We start from the raw sequence: 15,200 nt of genomic DNA on the forward strand, positions 1-15,200 counted from the left end.
TCACAAACTTGTGCTTCCCAGATGCAAATAGTTTGCGGTTTAGAAGCGTGCACCGTCATTTCCTGTACAACTGCCATGTGAGAAAAGATCAGGAGATAGTTGAAGGGCGATTTTACGTTTATGCAAAAGGTTTCAGGTTTATTGTGGAACTTCGAAATGATTGGTAGAGAAATATGATAGGGTTGGTGAATGATAATTTGCTCCATTATAGCATGGACGTATGTGAGAGAAATGCTCCATATTTACCTGCGCGTTTCATTTCACCCATATTGGAATTGGCAGAAACTCCAGAGAGCAATTTCTAGACAAACATTGAAAAATCCCTTTTTGCATCATATCTCCGCATCGGGGATTCCAGTCGAATGCGTTTCCACTCTCGGCCTCTAAGTGTCAGCATGCCCCGCATTGCTGCACTCTCTGTGTGTCGTGTGTGCGCTCATAAAGAAGCGAAGCTCGCACTCAGTGGACGCACACGAGCGGCGCCGTGCAGCCACACAGCCAGCCGGGCTCTCCTCCTTCTCCTCCTCCTTCTCTCCTGGCACGCTCCGAGAGAACTCTTGTGACCTACTCCTCCTCCTCCCTCTTCTCCCTCCTCTTCTCCCTCCGAACTTAACTCTCCGCTTGCATCAAAGATCTGTTGCCGAGTGTGACAACGCGCCGTGGGTGAGCTTTGAAGTTTTTAGTCCGGGGATGCGCGTGGCATTCTAGCCGACTCCCGAGGCTTTGTCTGCGGGCTACTGCTCCCGGTAGTAACCCCTTGGAGGACGGTCCAAGTTAGGAGCGGCGCGCACAGGTGTTCCTCGATTGAAATGGACCTCACGCGGACTCAAACCGGAATCGTCTATTAATTAGAAATCTCTTTTGGGAGCCGCACGCGCCGAAATAACCCAGTTCACAGACATTGTCGGACCGCTCAGCGAGCGCTCATCAACAGCGCGGTTTCCAGCGCATCCGGCACCATCAGCATCCAGCGGGGACTCCGCACACGCTCCCTCGACACCTGTACTCTGCGTGGCTATCTTTTGGGACCATGTTGCCTGGCTCCTGGAGCTCTTCTATGTGGCACGCCACGTGGATTTTATCTCTCCTCGTCGTCACCCACTCGGCGCTTGGGCAAGGTAAGCAGCAAGAGGGCAAACGTACGTTATCGAAGCACGGAAAGCTTTGGAGCGTATCTCTATGAATCTATGTCTATGAATTGGCCCTAATATAAGATAAGAAAAGATAAGAAAACCTTTATTAGTCTCGCAATGGAGAAATTCCCAATTCACAGCAGCAAAGTTATGAAAGGAAGAAGTAGAACAACAAAATACAGGAGCTGCTGGAAAGGCAGCCACTCGCGGCGCCATTTTGAAGTCAAAATAACACAACACAACACATAGGACACAGACAGTCGTGCAATCTTCACCAATTTTCTGCATACACTTTGTTGTCTGAAGCAGTTATAGATGAAAGAGGAGAGGATCAAAGTGTCCTTTCTCCAGTGGATCAGAGACGTCATGCTGAAAATGTGCGCACGTCTGCTACAAGCTAAGTTTTGAAAGCAAACACGAAGCTGTAGCGTCCATTGACGAAAAGAGATTAGTTCACTTCTCCTGTCCCACGTAATCCGCTTCAAACTCCAAGCCGCGACTCCCAGCTCCAAATCCGCATCGGCGCTCCGCGCTAGCGCTCCTTTCTTCTCATCGTCGGCTCCTCAAGACTTACATCCATCCAGCCGCAGACCGTTCAACAGCACCGATCTCTCCGCTGAACAAAGCGGGGCTGTGAAAAACGCTGCCCATTACAGGCGCAAGACACAAGCGCCCCGGGACTGTCCAGCAACGACAGTCATATGGCGCCGACATTCCTCCAGTCAAAAACAGTGCTGGTATACCCATGCTGCCGAGAAGGCGCAACCACCAAGCACAGAGTCTCCTCCTTGATGAATGTCGCGGCCAAAAAATGCTGAAAAAAGTCCAGATCAGGTCCACACGACGTAACAACAAACACGCTGTAAAATCGACACGCTCTATGTAGTTTCTATCAAGGACACAAACCTCTGCCGTTACACAATGGTAGTTGTCAACCATCATCTGATTGACAGGTGCACTTCACATAGTTTGACCTTGAAATGTGAAAACATCTCTGCTCTTTATATTTGCTCTGAATATCATATTTGTTTTATGATCTCTTGTTTGTTTGTGGGAGCGCCAAAAACTTTAGAACCGATTTCTTTAGAAAGGATTAGTCCAGGGTGCGTTGTTGGGTGCCGTTTTGACGGCGATCCACCTCTGTCACTGTTGCAAAAAATAAAAATAAAACATCTGTTTTTCGACTCTTTGATTGGAGTTGGCACCGGCGTGAGGTTTGATGATGTTCAATTTGGTGTTAGAACCGAATGGTGCTTGTTGGCAGTTTTCAATTTGATGCTGATCCGAAGTTGGTGGTCGGAGTCCTCTCAGATCCAAGTACAAAACGGATGAAAATGAAAATGATAAAAATAATAACTCCCTGAAACAACCCATAGATGATGCATCTCTAGTAGTCCTGAGAACAATTCTGCATGTCATGACGTTTCCATCAGTTTCTCAGTTCCTTGCCAAATACCTGGTCTGATCATTCTGCGTTCTTCAGACCAGGATCCTCCATCCACAATTTCAGAAAAGGGCCTTGACTCATCCTCGGACATTCCGTTTGGGATTCAAAGCCGCATACAATGGAGTATTACCTCTCGAAATAGACTCCGAGCCCTCAGTGGCGCTCACTCAATAGCAGTATGTTGAAATGATGGTCCAAACAAACAAGGCGATATCCATCATTCATGAGGGCACATCCGAGTGGCTGACTTTTACAGGAACCCTGGTAATTGCGTCTGCTTATAAGTCATGACATTGCCTTGATTCCTTACCTTCCCGCTCTGTCGCTCTTTTAACCAAGCCCCCAGGAGCTGTTTTATTTTGGCGCAGATCTGCCTAGTAGTTGAATGTGACCCTGTGTGGGAGAGAATGCTCGGCCCAATTTTTTTCTTCTTCAAACATGTAAATACGACAATAACCTGACATTTGTTCAACTTCTGAACTTGCGACATTTATTTAGTTAGCTTTTTATTTATGATCGCCCAACTTTACCACCATGCTATGCCCTCACACATTTTTCGCAATTCAGCATCCAGCCATCATTCCATTTTTTTTTTTTGGTAATGTTCTCATGACAGACAGCCCTACCAAATTTCCTGTTGCTATGTGAAACCAGCTTCAGAAGGCTGACTTTTTAAAGAAATCAAGGGGGAGTTAGAGTCTCCATGACTTCAGTTGAATTCAGATTTTTTTCCTCTGACTTGGTCTGAAACATTTGAAGCAGTCAGGTCTCTTTGGCTATCTTTCAGTTTGTCACCATTGGTGCGGTGGTCCCTGTCAGGTTTATTTCGGGACTTTTAATCTTGTTTGACATACATACCTATGCATCAGTGCCAGTAGATAAGTCCTCCAGGCTCCAGGCCACTTTGGGAAAAGTACTCAGGCCTTGATTGAAACCCTTACTTGGACTTTAAACCCTAGCTCTGATTTGAAACATAAAACCCTAATCCACTCTTCAAATCCCAACCTTAAAACCTAGACCCTAACTTCAAATCCCCAACCTATCACATCTTCATCATAATCGAAAAAAGACATTTTTTTGTGACGCAAATAACTGTGACCTGAGGATGATGGCGCAATTGAAGTTAGTCTTCACGAGCTTTTAAAATTAACGTCACTGAGTTCTTCATCATTTTTGAGCGTGATATAAATGTCTTCTATTTGTCCGATAATAAAAGTGACGAGCGGAAAAAGCATGAAAAGAAAGGCACCTCAAGACTGGCGTGCAACTGATCAGACGTTGCCGGCAGATGAGACGTCTTCAATTTGTTATTCCTTGTAATTGACAGCAGGATGATGTCTGCTTTGTCGAAGCACCTGTGTCCTGTTTGGTGTGGGGGGGGGGGGGGGGGGGGGATCTTGCTGCCAGCACTTTTCACGCTTCAGGTGGGAGTCCAGTGGTGGATTCCTCTTGAGAATGAGTTTTCTCTCAAATCTCAGGGAGGGGCCAAAACAAAACCTCCCACTCAAAGTTCATTACAATCCGGCGGAGAAGTGCTTGTGGAAAAGCTTGCTTTTGTTTTTTTTTTCCCTTTGGATAGCAGCAAAGTTGTAAAATCAAAGTACGATCATGTGACGGGGGAATTCTGACAAATGGATTTTGCTCCATCAAATGTATAATGCGGAGATCATTTTTGTCAGACGTCCAGAACGCAAATGAGAGCCGACGTGTGATTAACGACATTTAATAGGTGAGTCGCAGTGTAATTAACAGATGTTTGTTTTGAGAAAAAAAACAAAAAACCGTTGCCAACAATGAGGAGAGGGGTGTGCAAAAACCAAGAAATGTGAATGTAAATTAAATGTATAGTCAATACACTACGCCCAATTTGATACTATATGTAATGTTCAAACTGATAAACGTTATTGTTTTTAGCAAGTAAAAGACTGAGAAAGTTGAGGAATGGTCACCAAACACGTGCTTGGTACGTCCCACAGGCGAAGTGGGGACAGGACGTCCCATGATTGTGTATAAAAGGAGCTTTGCTGAATCGCTCAGTCATTCACAAGCAAAGACGGGGCGAGGTTCACATCTTTGTGACAACAGTGTGAGAAAATAGTTGAACGGTTTCAAGCACAATGTTCTTCAGTGTACATTTGCGAGGAATTTAGGGATTTCAACATCAAAAGCTTCAGGAAGCTGGAGAAATAACTGCGTGTAAGCGGCAAAGCCAAAACCCAACATTGAGTGCCCCGTGACCTTCAACCCCTCAAGCGGCACTGCACTGCAAAAGCCCTAAAAGTTTTAATAAATACTACGACTTCTCGTATTTTAGCAGACCATGTTAACTTACTTGTACCCTCAGGTAAGAGCGCACGTATAAGTTTGACATTCAACCATTGCTAGCTCAGCCATTTTTTTTTTTGTCCGTTGGAACTGATTCAAAATCAATAGTTCTCCACTGCTTTTGCCTGTGTTTAAAAAAAAATGCTAATCCTTGGAGGGATGCTCTGTGGAGAATTGAGAGTGACAAACTTATATGATCGAAATCAGGCCAGAGGCGAAGAATACTGGAAGTTGTTTTTGGAATGAGCAACGAGATTATGTATGTAGAGTACATGTTGTCCTGTATTGTATGTATTGCCCCATGTATGTTTTGTATTGTATACTGTATGTATTGTCCAATGTAAGGTGTTCGAGTAGTGAGCACGTCGACCTCACAGTGCAGAGGTCATGGGTTTGATCCCGTGCGGAGTTTGCATGTTCTCCTCATGCCTGCGCGGGTTTTCTCCGGGTACTCCGGTTTCCTCCCACATTCCAAAAACATGCATGGTGGAACATTTCTAGTAAATGTCTTCAAAATATTGGGAACGACTCCTAATATTCCTCCGTTGGAATAATGCTCCTTGAGTCAGTTATCAGTGATAACCACCGCCTTGCGCACCCATAAATGAACAGAACGACTAGGTGTGGTATCCAGAACTGAGACCCCCCAAACTCGTTTTCATAATTGAACACAACAGGTGCAGATAAGGTCAGACAAAAAGTGGCACCCCTGGCGGCAACATCTTGCTCATCGGAGGGTTCACCGAAGTGACAGTGGCGCAGAATAATCAATGTCATTTCCACCCAAACGATACACCCAGCGTCTTACTAATTTCCTCATTGCATGGCGAGCCGCTTCTCATTTGTCGGGCTGACATGCGGAGAAGCTTCCTTCCCGCTCGTCGTCTCTGTAACTCGCAGGAAATGACCAGCCGATTGGATTGAACGATTTAGAAACTTTTCAATTTTCTCTTGTCAACTTATCTGAAAATTCACCAAACTTTGTTTCAATGATTTTTTCCCAACGCAACTACAGTTTTGATTTGGTAGGGTTGGAAAAAAAAATCCTGTATGCTCAAAAGTAGACTTTGTCGAATTGTTGTTAGTTCAATAGCAGGAACCCAATTGGTTTCATATATTTGTGAGGTCCAAAACTAAAATTGAATTCTTCACGACTGCTCCTTTTGACGCTTATTATTGCTAAAAAACACCTTGCTCAGTAGAAATAAACACACAGGCTCAAAATATTTAATAGAGGGGGGGAAAAAAAGTTCATAGTACTTGGGTGCGCATGTGTCATAAAATTAATGCTATCAATTCTCTTGCCGGTTTTGATCGTTAACACCTTGCACAGTGGAAATATAAACATAATGACAAAACATCGTAAACGCGCACATGGCATGCTGTGTCGCACACGGGCGCAACGTAGTCATAAACTGTCATTGATGGCTCACTGCCTCATTGTGCAATAGAAATAAATAAAAGTTAAAAAAATAGTAATAATAATAATAAAAAACCGTCCACGTAAATACATGTCCATGGACATTTCATGATTAATACAATCTGTCCTTTCGGATTTTCACGATACTTGACAATTGACCAAAGTCTGTGATAGTTGCTTGGCGTTAGCGCGCCGCTAGGACACGCGAGCTCTTCATGTTTTGCACGTCCTCCAGAGTTGTGTTTTTATTTACTGGCCGCGACCTTTGAAGGATCCGACAAATGTGCAATTGTGGCTCGCGTTTCATGCTATACAGTAGATTCTGGAGGTGGCGGAGGTTGAAAGCGCCTTTTGTAGTGAAACCTTGTGTATTTCCAGCTGCGGGCTTTTTATTTATTCATTTATTTTTAAACGCTTTGATATGCTGAAAATAGACTACTAATAGCTTACATGTGTATCGTGCTCTGCTTTTGAAGCCGCCGATACTTTATTGTGATTTTTTTTTTTGTAGTCCACTAGCGCTAGCAAAGCATTGTTCACAGTCTTGTGAATGGAGATTTTTCAGGAGGGCTCACCACGCTGTTTTAATATCTTAAAGCAATTTGCTTTAAGATGTGACTCAAATCTAACCAAGATGAATATCTCAAGTCAAGGCCAAATACTGTATGCTTGCTTTATGATTATACGATTGTTTTTTTGTTTTCTTTTAGATCATTTCCATGGCTCACACATTTTTACCTTAAAATCTTAAATCGTTTTTCCTGATGACTAAATTACAATGATTTTACCACTGGTTGTATGTAATTTATCTTGACCTAAGAAATACCATAATTCTCTTGCTTTAGGTATGATAAATACACTTATTTGCAGGAATCTCTTCCATTGAAAGATGATTTTGCTGAAATTAAGTAATGCATTCTGTATTTCATTACTTTCCCCTCTCGTTGTTTTCTCGAGTTGTTTTTCTTAAGCCTCAACCCCCGACAAGCTTCCACATTAGCATCTGGAAGCCTTCAGCAGAGACGTAATCACTCGCCTTTCAAGAAAAAAATAAAAAAATAAAATAACAGACCTCTTAAAATAATGCTGGACTTGAACTTTCAGGCTTGGTCTTTATTGCGGGCTGCAACCAGCAGGGTGGTGGACGGCCTCACCCTTGGTTAAATGAACCATAAAGTGACTGAAGCCTCAGGGGTCCTTGACTCCACTCATTCATGCACATCATGCCTGTCTGTAATGTAAATACATTTCAGGGCAATCTTGGGAGGTCACGTCGTGAACCTTGTAATTGCACTTTCCCTCCCCCGGGAGGTGTTTGACGGCAGCATACTGGGATAAAATGTCAACGTGCGTCCAAAGCATTGACGATAGAGATTCACTCGCGACGACATTTCCGCTTTTCTATTAGGGATGGATGTTTTCTTAATCAATCATGTGGAACATTTTTAGGTTCATCGTAATTTGTTATATTTATTTCGTAGTTGCTGTGTTACCCTGTTGGAGGGCCGTCCGTGTTTTATTGAGCGGAGCAAGTATCGCGGTATCGTTCAATGTGTACTATCAAACATAAACCAAGCTTGGATTCGCGCTAGCCGTCTAATGGTAGCGTTAAAACATTGTGCGCAAAGCGTCTGACCAGATTGCGAAGCGCAATTTAATGTTTCCCAACATTTTTGAGAGCTAAGGTACATTGGAAAAACACAGGGAATGAAGCCGTGTTCCAATTTGGTGCGCTTTGATGACGTCCTGCGAGTTACGGAGCTGACGGCGATGTCACTGTCATGCACTTTTCTACTTACGGTGATATCTATGCATCGCTTACAACGCTCTTCAAAGGCGACCGATCACACGGCAGCGCAACACACGAATCTGCTACTTGTTTACACACATTGCATGGGGAATAAACAAGCGCTTTCTCCCGCCCCCCCTATGATGGTTGGATTCATCAGATCTAGCCATATGCTAGCATGTTGCAACGACGCCGCAATCTGACCAGGCAACCAGCTGTCGTCATGTTGCCAAACGACCGCGGACAGTCTTAATTGCCTCTGTTTTGATTCGTACGGTGCTTTGATATGATGAGAGACTGTGTTTTCCCCCACTTTACGCTGTCCTAATGATAACTGTAAAGCCTTCCTTTTATTGCTTCCCGGTGGTTCCAGATTGCGACTGTGCAATGAGGGCAGGATTTCTTTTTGTCACACCTAGGGCTGGACAATATGACTGAAAAGTGTATCACGGTATCAGTATTGCATTATTGGTCAATGTGTGTGTACACACATTTCTAAAACCTGCAACACTGTAAACCTTATTTAACCTCTGTCAAAAGGTTTGTGCCGCCAGGACCAGAACAAGTTTTACTGTCAATGTTCCGACACTTGCCTCTGAAATGAGAGTTGTGCTTTGACTTTTCACAAATGAGTCATTTTCAAGGTTTTCAATAAAGTGCTTGGAAGTGGTTACATTTTTTGTTAATCAAGGACAGAGGACGCAGGTGACACATTCTGACACTTTAGTGTTCTCCTTTTAATGTCTGTGTCGTTTTAAAATAACTCGTCAGTTTGCATACAGTGTATTCATTTGTCGCAACTGTAACAGTGCTTCAGTTGGAAACTTGTCAGAGGTCTGTACTCCTACGGGTGCTTTGAGCTCTTGAAAAGTGCTTGAATTTTACGGTGCTTGAAATTGCAATTATTTATCTTTTAATATCAACTTGCTCAAGGTGACAATGGGACCCGCAATTTTCCCGGCTTAATTGGCAGAACTGCGTTTGTGTCGAGTGGAATAGCAGTAAGTAGGACCCGCGGTGGATTCATTTTCAAAGACTTTTCCCCCCCAAGTCTCGAGATAAGAGTGAAAGGGTCCAACACAGAGTTGGGATGTTGGCGAAGGCAGCCGGCGAATTCCCTGCCCTCACGGGTCGAACAGCGACTGCGTGAGAGGGAATAACAGAAACCGGGGACTGCAGCTTATTCATTTTCAAAGCCGCCGTCTTTCTGAATTTGGCTGGACGGCGTCAAAGGGGCCAATACAAAATGAGGGCGCACAATGACAACCTGCAAATTTCCCTACTGTAGAAGTGGAACAGCGACTGTGTAAAAGGGAATAGCAGTATTCTGACACCAGAGTGTATTCATTTTGAAGGCGGTTAACTCATTCACTCCCAAAGACGTTCTTAAATGTCTTTTCAGACTTGGTCCAGAATTGCCTGGTACTGAATGAGTTAACTACGTCATAAGGCCAGTATGTACCTACTTATATTGAGACAGTGACTTCACTCCACCAGACAAAAATGTCACAAAAAGTTTCAACTGTATGTACTGTAAAAAAAAAAAATACAATCTTGTCACTAGAAAGGGGTTGACATACCGCAGAAGTGGGGTGATGGCAAAAGTGAATTGCAAATTTCCCAGTATAAGGGGCAGGTCGAGGGCTGCATGAAAGTGAAGCGCAAAAAATCCGGACCATTGTTTATTATTTACAAAAGCAAATTTATTTATTTATTTATTTGTTTTTGGAATTTCTTTCGTACAGTTGATTGTGTGAAACATACCGATATTAAATTTTGTCCACTAATTTCTCTGCTTCAATGGCTTAATGACAGCTGCAAGAAAAGGAATAGCAGAAATTAAGAACCAGGGTATATTATGCTCGGTATTATCCCGTGCTAATTTCTTTCGATTCGTCAAATTAGCGTCACACATGACCACTTGGCGCTCTTAGCGGTCCTCACTTAACGGGAGTGACCTCGCGATAATGGGAGGCGTCGACGTGAGAGGCGGTGTGATTAGATGCGTGACTTTACTCGACCTCAGCTTTAGCATGCTAACAGCTAGCTCGGAGGCAGTACCAACAGCGCAGAGGTGTACCTACCAGATGTTGGCAGTCACGCACCCAAAAGATAATCACTCTCTCAGGCCTGAGCGTAGCGGGCAGGAAGTGCTCCATCCATCTTTTCTCCCGTCAATACTTAGAATTTTAATTACACCTGAGTGCTGTCAGCCTGCCAAGCCGCCAGGCAGCAGCTATTGATTCACATGCTGGCTAATTGATTAATTGTGTTCAAGGGGACGATTTTCCCTTTAGCTCCATCCCTTGTTTTGTATCTTTGAATGTTATTCTTAATGTGCAAGGTGCAAAAAAACAACAAAAAAAAACAACTGTTTATTGCAGTGCTGGAAAAAAAGCATCTGAAATGACTTAATTTTTGAGCAAAGAAAATTATCCTGTTTGTCAGATTATTGTGCTCAAACGTACCTCAGATATCGATGTAGATTGAAATGATTATTTGTACTCCTAAATGCAATAATCACTGTAAGTTTGACGATCTGTTCATAACAGTTAGTTACAGTGCAGATAAATATCTACAAATGAATACTTTTTTCTACTGTTTTGTTCATTAAAAAAATATATATGTTTTTCTTTCCCCTCCATCAGTGTTACTCCTGAAAACGGGGAGGGGGGGGGGGAACAATACCCGCAACCACTCACAAAGCAGCCTGCATTAAAACGCTTTGCAAAGACACAAACACGAGTGCTATTTCTTTCCCCTGATTTGGGAATTGATTGTTATGAGCGCGAAATGGTCTACGGCGCTCATGGGGTCGAGGAAGCTGATAGGCAAAAAAAAAAAAAAAGCGTTTGTCAGAAATGTTGGCAAAGTGCTTTGAAGCGCCACTCCTGCGCCCAGAGCCTTTTATTTTAGCTTTATTCCCATCATAGATACTCGGCTCTTTTCTAAAAATATTTTTTATTTCAGCACTTTAGCTGCCGCCGCATTAGATACACATTTGAATGTTTTGGGGGACTTTCAAGGAACACCGTACAGAGAATGAGTATTTAAAAAAAAAAAAAAAAAAAAAGTCAAAATATGAACTCTCATTCCATCACTAGCAAAGCTCGTGAAAAGGCTCGTGGAACTATGTGGCGGTAATAGTGATGGTCGACGGTGATTTGACACCTCTTAAAAACGTTGAGAGTAGCCTTTTGATTGACAGCTGCCATAATACCATGGAGTCTGTTAAGCAGCAACTGGACACACCCTAGTCCAGAAGGGCACGATGAATCCTGAAATGTGGTTTGGAGGCAGAGACGGAGGACGTGGCTTGCTGTCCAAAAAGCCATTCGGCTCCTTTGGCCTTGATGCCGCTCCTCCCACTTGTTTACGCAAGCAATGTTGGCCATTCTTCCTCCCATTCAGCCGCCTTCATCCTCTTTTGGTGCAACTGCCTCTCAAAAGACGAGCTGGTGATCAAAATCCGCCAACATCGTTAAGTCTGTCTCAGTTTTTTTTTTTTTATTACACTATGTCAGTTGTTCTTTACCCCTCCCCTGCTATGATTAACCATTCTGACCACGTTCGCCTACGGCCCGAGGCCCTGTCTTGTGCGGCTTTGATCGCGAAACCAAGATTGCCTCCAGCATAGTGTGAGGAGGTGGTACCCTTGCTTTTGCCTAAAAATGCTGAAGACCTGACATCAATTTTTTCGCATGGGGTGGAAAAAGTGTTCGCTTTCGTTGTCTTGTCTATCTTTGGTCCAACACGTACCTGTATTGTTTTTGGACAAGCGATCTCGATATCCTTTTGAAACTTGCCAAAGAGGTCAGAACCTGAACAAGACAACCTTTACAAGGGACCAATCCGCTTTTTGATGGATTTAAAAACGCCAGGGAACCAATACAAATAGACTTTTTTTGGGGGGGGGGGGGGTGGGGGGACTACATCATGTGTGTGGTTGCGTCTTGAATTTGATTGAAATGAAAAGCCTAAGAAAGTCAAATGTATCCAGTGCTCCAAGTCAAAAAGTCAAATATATCCAATAAAAGCTGTCTTTTGATGCTTTAAAAAGTTTATTCAGGGTCATCAGAGTGGCCTTAAAAGTCTTTTTAAAAAAAGTCTTCAATTTACCTTCTTTCAACATGACGACAGCCTGTTAATAGTGAGTGTGCTACTCTCTTTTCTGTCGATTATTGAGTTGAATACTCAACAATGAAAGCCCGCCCGGCGTCTTTGCCTCACGTTTCAACTGGTGCCGTTTGGAATGCATCGGTACAAAGAAAGAGATTCGAGGCGGTGAAAGATTGAGCGAGACGGGCAACTGAAGGGGAGGAGCGCGCCCAGGGGTCCGTAAAGGATGAAAAGGGGTCTTGGCAGGAGTCTTAAGGGGCTAATAAAGTGAAGTTCTCTCAGATTAGTTAGCTAATAGAGCTGGAACGTCTTGCCGCCAGGCCTGCTGCCGTATGCCGCCTGTGATATGGAACGTGAGGCCCCGATGCATTACGTGCTGTGAAGAAGCCCCCCCCCCTCAGCCCTCCCTCTCATATCCAACATCACTAATTTGCATTTGTGCCTTTCCCATATGATTTCTACAAGTACAGAGACAAGTAAAAGAAGAATAGCAGATCCTGCATTTTTTTTTTTCTGATGACATGACATCATAATCGATCATTGAACTGCGGCTTAGCATGTCCTGAACACCAACACCAACACCACTCAGGTTCAAATCCGGAGGTTGTTGATTCCAGTGACCCCCTTGCAGGCCCAAAGTGCACTTCACACTCGCATCATTGCGCTCCAGGCCACCTTTTTTCCAACTCCCGACTCCCTCATCTTCCTCTGTGATCAGCTTTTATTTTCTCCTGAGAATTTCCTTTCAAAGCGATGCATTTCTTCAACCTTCGTTTTTCTCCATACGTGCATTTTTCGTCAAAGAAGAGCGACAATCTTTTCCTGGTCCAAATAGATCAAAGGATGACTCGACACAAAATCCATCTACAAGGGAGATTAACTTTTTACACTCCACTCTTCATCTGTGAAGTGACTGAATGTTAACTAAATGATCCTTTTATTGCTATTTTTGCACTTTTTGTGAGGAAATAAATGCAAAACGGTGCGCAATATCACTGGGAAAAAAAAACTATTAATCATTCAGCAGCTTGCAAATGCATTAGAAGATACTATAAAATAAGCGATTGGAGCATAATAGCGGAATGAAATGGGGGGGGGGGGGATCAGACTTTTCAGAATCTCAGAAAGGACTTGCACTGCAGTTCCCACAACGACAAGTCCCCCCTCTTCCATCCTCCTGATATCTGTGTCAATGACATCTTTCCCCGCATAATGAATTCACTGTGCAAAAACGCGCCTTTCTTTCCTCCCTATATTTAGCTCATCCTTTATCTGTACGCGCCACCGATAGTCTTATTAGCTGGGATTACGTCTGATCGGGGAGCTCTTAAGCTGTTTTGTGCTTTATCAAAGTGACATTAATTGAGAGAGTTTGTAGACGCCCGGCGGTCTGAAACGGTCGCGCCGCCGGACCCCTCTGCCGAGATTCCCGTCTTTGCGGCGGCGCGGGCCGGCACGGCGGGAGTTGAGCCGCAGCCGCTGATGCCGCAATGATTCATGAAGGAGGCTGCGATTACACCTGATTGTCTCGCACATGACTAATGGCTTCAAATCTCGCTTGAATTTCATTCTACTCGCGTGTGTTTACATGAAGTCCCGCAAAACAAATATTTCCCCGCCCGGCCGACTGGCTTGCACCTTCAGGGATCGCCACTCGCCCTTAATGAGGGTATCGGAGTCTATGTGTAGGACTACTACTTAAACCAAACACATTTCCGCTTCCCTAAGGGCTGTTATTTCCATTAGGACCTCATGAAATGGCTTTTTGTTTACTCATTAATATGTGCTTTCGGTAGCCGTCTCATAATTTGTTAGCTCGAGTGGGAGGGCCGAGGCGAGGGGTGTTGTCGGCGCGGAGCTGCGTGGGAGATTATTTCAGTGGCCTCTGCCCTCCAAAGAAATGTCTGCGGAATTGATTTATAGAGAAGAAAATAATGCACAGGAACTCATCGCGGGGACTTATCTGCGGCGTGATGGCGTACAAGCGGCGATGATGGCGCTTCCTCCCGATCGGCTGATTAATAGAAATAACTCACCCGCAGAGGTTTTTTTTTTTTTTTCAGCACAGTGTGTACCAAAATGGTTGAGTTCCTGTTTCATTTCAGGGCTCGGGTTGAGATTTCTTTTTTTTTTCTTTTTCGCGCCCGATCATGAAAGATGAGCTGACCGAATTGCACATTGATCGGTGCTGCTGGTGGCAGTGGGCAATTTCTTTTTAGAATGGAAACTTGGAGATTGTAAAGAAATGACCACTTTTAAGCAAAAACAATTTTAGGGCACAGGTCTTTGAGACGTTTTCATACATCCTGTTAGTACGCCAAATTCAGGGTTGATTGGAGCTGGCCGGGGTGTGTGTGTTTTTTTTTTTTACAATAATGTAAGGATGGGGGTAAAAAAAAAATCACGATTAAACAAAATGGTTGATTCTTTTCAGGAATCGGTGCCTGAGAATTTTTACTTGCCTCATCTCATCTTAGATGAGCCCAACACATTTCACATTGCTGGATGAAGCTTTAGGCAGGGTGTCATTTTTCGGTATTGCAATTTGAGGATTGGATACAAATTGCTACTCTCAAACCAAATGGCGGACTTCCTGTTCATTTCAGGGGTACAGGTCCTTGAGATCTGCCTCACGCCTCAGAACATGTGGTGGGATCAATCCGACAGCCTGACTGTTGCTAAGGCAAGCATTGACCAGTTAGTCCAAATTTTACATGCGTTGAAAGCCTCGTTTCCATTCTGGCCTCCCATCCAGAAAGAAAGAATATTACCATTTCATTAACTCATTCAGTACCAGCCAATTCTAGACCAAGTCTGAAAAGACGTTTAAAAACGTCTTTGGGAGTGAATGAGTTAACTGCCAATCGCCTGCTCCGAGGCCCGTTGTTGACTTGACATTTTTGGCTTGGCTTGCCACCCTTGTGCTCAATCGCCTGAGCTGTTATTACATCGTCAGGATGCGAGATG

At 43.9% G+C, this 15,200-nt stretch overlaps 1 protein-coding gene across 6 annotated transcripts in view; it reads left to right on the forward strand.

The window, feature by feature from the left end:
• Positions 1-489: 489 nt before the first annotated feature.
• sdk2b (sidekick cell adhesion molecule 2b) overlaps positions 490-15,200 on the forward strand; it is a 147,238-nt gene continuing 132,527 nt past the window's right edge. For all 6 annotated transcript variants that reach the window (XM_086138873.1, XM_086138876.1, XM_086138874.1 and 3 more), the window contains exon 1: positions 490-1,118. In XM_086138873.1, coding sequence (XP_085994999.1) covers positions 1,031-1,118 — 88 coding nt within the window. In that variant the 5' untranslated portion in view covers positions 490-1,030. The remainder of the gene's footprint in view (positions 1,119-15,200) is intronic.

The sequence above is a fragment of the Hippocampus guttulatus genome, chromosome 19, assembly GCF_054856545.1.
Source record: "Hippocampus guttulatus isolate MCC_2025c chromosome 19, RoL_Hgut_1.0, whole genome shotgun sequence".
In the NCBI taxonomy this organism is placed as follows: Eukaryota; Metazoa; Chordata; class Actinopteri; order Syngnathiformes; family Syngnathidae; genus Hippocampus; species Hippocampus guttulatus.